The 1,683-nt window shown below is 27.0% G+C and overlaps 1 protein-coding gene across 10 annotated transcripts in view; it reads right to left on the bottom strand.

Moving 5' to 3' along the window:
• LOC116845599 overlaps positions 1-1,683 on the bottom strand; it is a 3,742-nt gene continuing 2,059 nt past the window's right edge. For all 10 annotated transcript variants that reach the window (XM_032818482.1, XM_032818484.1, XM_032818487.1 and 7 more), the window contains exons 4-6: positions 1,302-1,456; positions 491-666; positions 1-175 (exon numbers count right to left, since the gene is read on the bottom strand). In XM_032818482.1, coding sequence (XP_032674373.1) covers positions 76-175; positions 491-666; positions 1,302-1,456 — 431 coding nt within the window. In that variant the 3' untranslated portion in view covers positions 1-75. The remainder of the gene's footprint in view (positions 176-490; positions 667-1,301; positions 1,457-1,683) is intronic.

Genomic DNA, 1,683 nt, shown 5'->3' with positions numbered 1-1,683 from the left:
ATATATATATATATATATATATATATATATATATATATATATCACTAACTTTTTCAGCATGTATCACTATCGAGCTTATTTTGTCTGAAAATTTTTAATAGGAAAAGAATTGGACTGAACCTTCCATACTATTAGATACGTTGTTTTAACAAATTCATTGATTTTCTTATAGTATCTGTAATAAATGAATAAAATCCAGAATTTATTTTGCTGTATAAAATAAAGTTGTAAAATAAATTAATCATAAAATAAATTAAAACATGATATCTAATGGAATAATTTATCTTCTGAGAATTACTAAAGTAATAAATTGTCTTTTTGAATATAGATACAATGTGAGACTCATTGACCAAAAAATTTTGCAATTTTTCTATTACTGACAGTAAAATATCTCAGATCTAATCAATCGTGCTAATTAATTCTCAGATAATAAAGTTCATGAAATATATAAAAATGATTATAAAGAATAATAAATTAGATTTAAACGCACCTGAATAATTCATTTATAACTAAGCCTATAAATAATATGCAATATAGGCTAATGATCGATATCCCGCGGTTAGAAACTCCACTATTTGACAAACTGAAAGCTAGGAAACTCAGAAATATCGGGGATAGTATTAATGCCAGTGTGATTATCAGCATATAGAGCTGATGCTGCATGCTCTGTAAATAAGAAATCAACATTACATATGATTAATAAAACTCTTATCTTATAATCATGATCCTTACAGTATGATTGACCCACATATAAATCTGGTTACACCAACTAGATAACGATACTAAGACACCAATAGCAAAATATGTAATAATTAATTATGTGACTATAAACAGAGTAATTACTGTGTTACTGATGTTGCAACAGTGACAACATCTAGTTGCTCCAACCAGAAAGATTATCCATAATAAATATCAGTCTAAGCAATTTCTGATTAGACTGAATCATGCACAACTACTTTGATGTAGACGATGTACCAAAGTAACTCATATCAACTATATACATTACTATCATGCAAAGATAATTAGAGTGATGCAACTATGCTGCTCACAACTAAATATTTCTGGTTACATGCATCATATCTTTTTTTTTATATATGACTAATGTTGAAGCAACACGAGAATTCCAAAAAATATTGTTGAAATTTTTCCTCTCTTCTTTATTTTATAATTATTTTGTTTTTAATTTCGTAACGTCTGCTGAAAAACTCGTTTGCCATAGAAATGATATTGCTTGGAAGTCGCGAAATTCTTACGATTAAGTGATTAATAATTTCTTAATATTTCTCATGCAAAGTACGCACTATTACATTCTTCAGTTGTTTCTCGAATAATAAACCACAGCGATAGCGATTATTTTCATCATTGCAGCTCAGGTTCTGCGGCTTACACTCGAGGTGCACTAAACCCATAATACCTTTTTGTTGATACGGTACCAAGTAATCGTTCTTTACTTCATCTACATATAAATAAATGTATGTTACAATTGTAGCAGAGATTGCACCTTCTGTGAGATTTAATATTGCATAGATTCAACGTTATACAAATTGAATATCATATAAATCTGATATTAGATTATAATTTTGATGTTACGTATGTGTATGTAACAAAATATACATACATCTTTTACATATATACATATTATATATATATATATATATATATATATATATATATATATATATA

Source organism: Odontomachus brunneus, unplaced genomic scaffold (genome assembly GCF_010583005.1).
Source record: "Odontomachus brunneus isolate Ranch 3 - 2012 unplaced genomic scaffold, Obru_v1 Obru_scaffold_053, whole genome shotgun sequence".
NCBI lineage: Eukaryota > Metazoa > Arthropoda > Insecta > Hymenoptera > Formicidae > Odontomachus > Odontomachus brunneus.
Note: the sequence above shows the minus strand (reverse complement) of the source record. Positions and strands in the feature narration are given on the sequence as shown.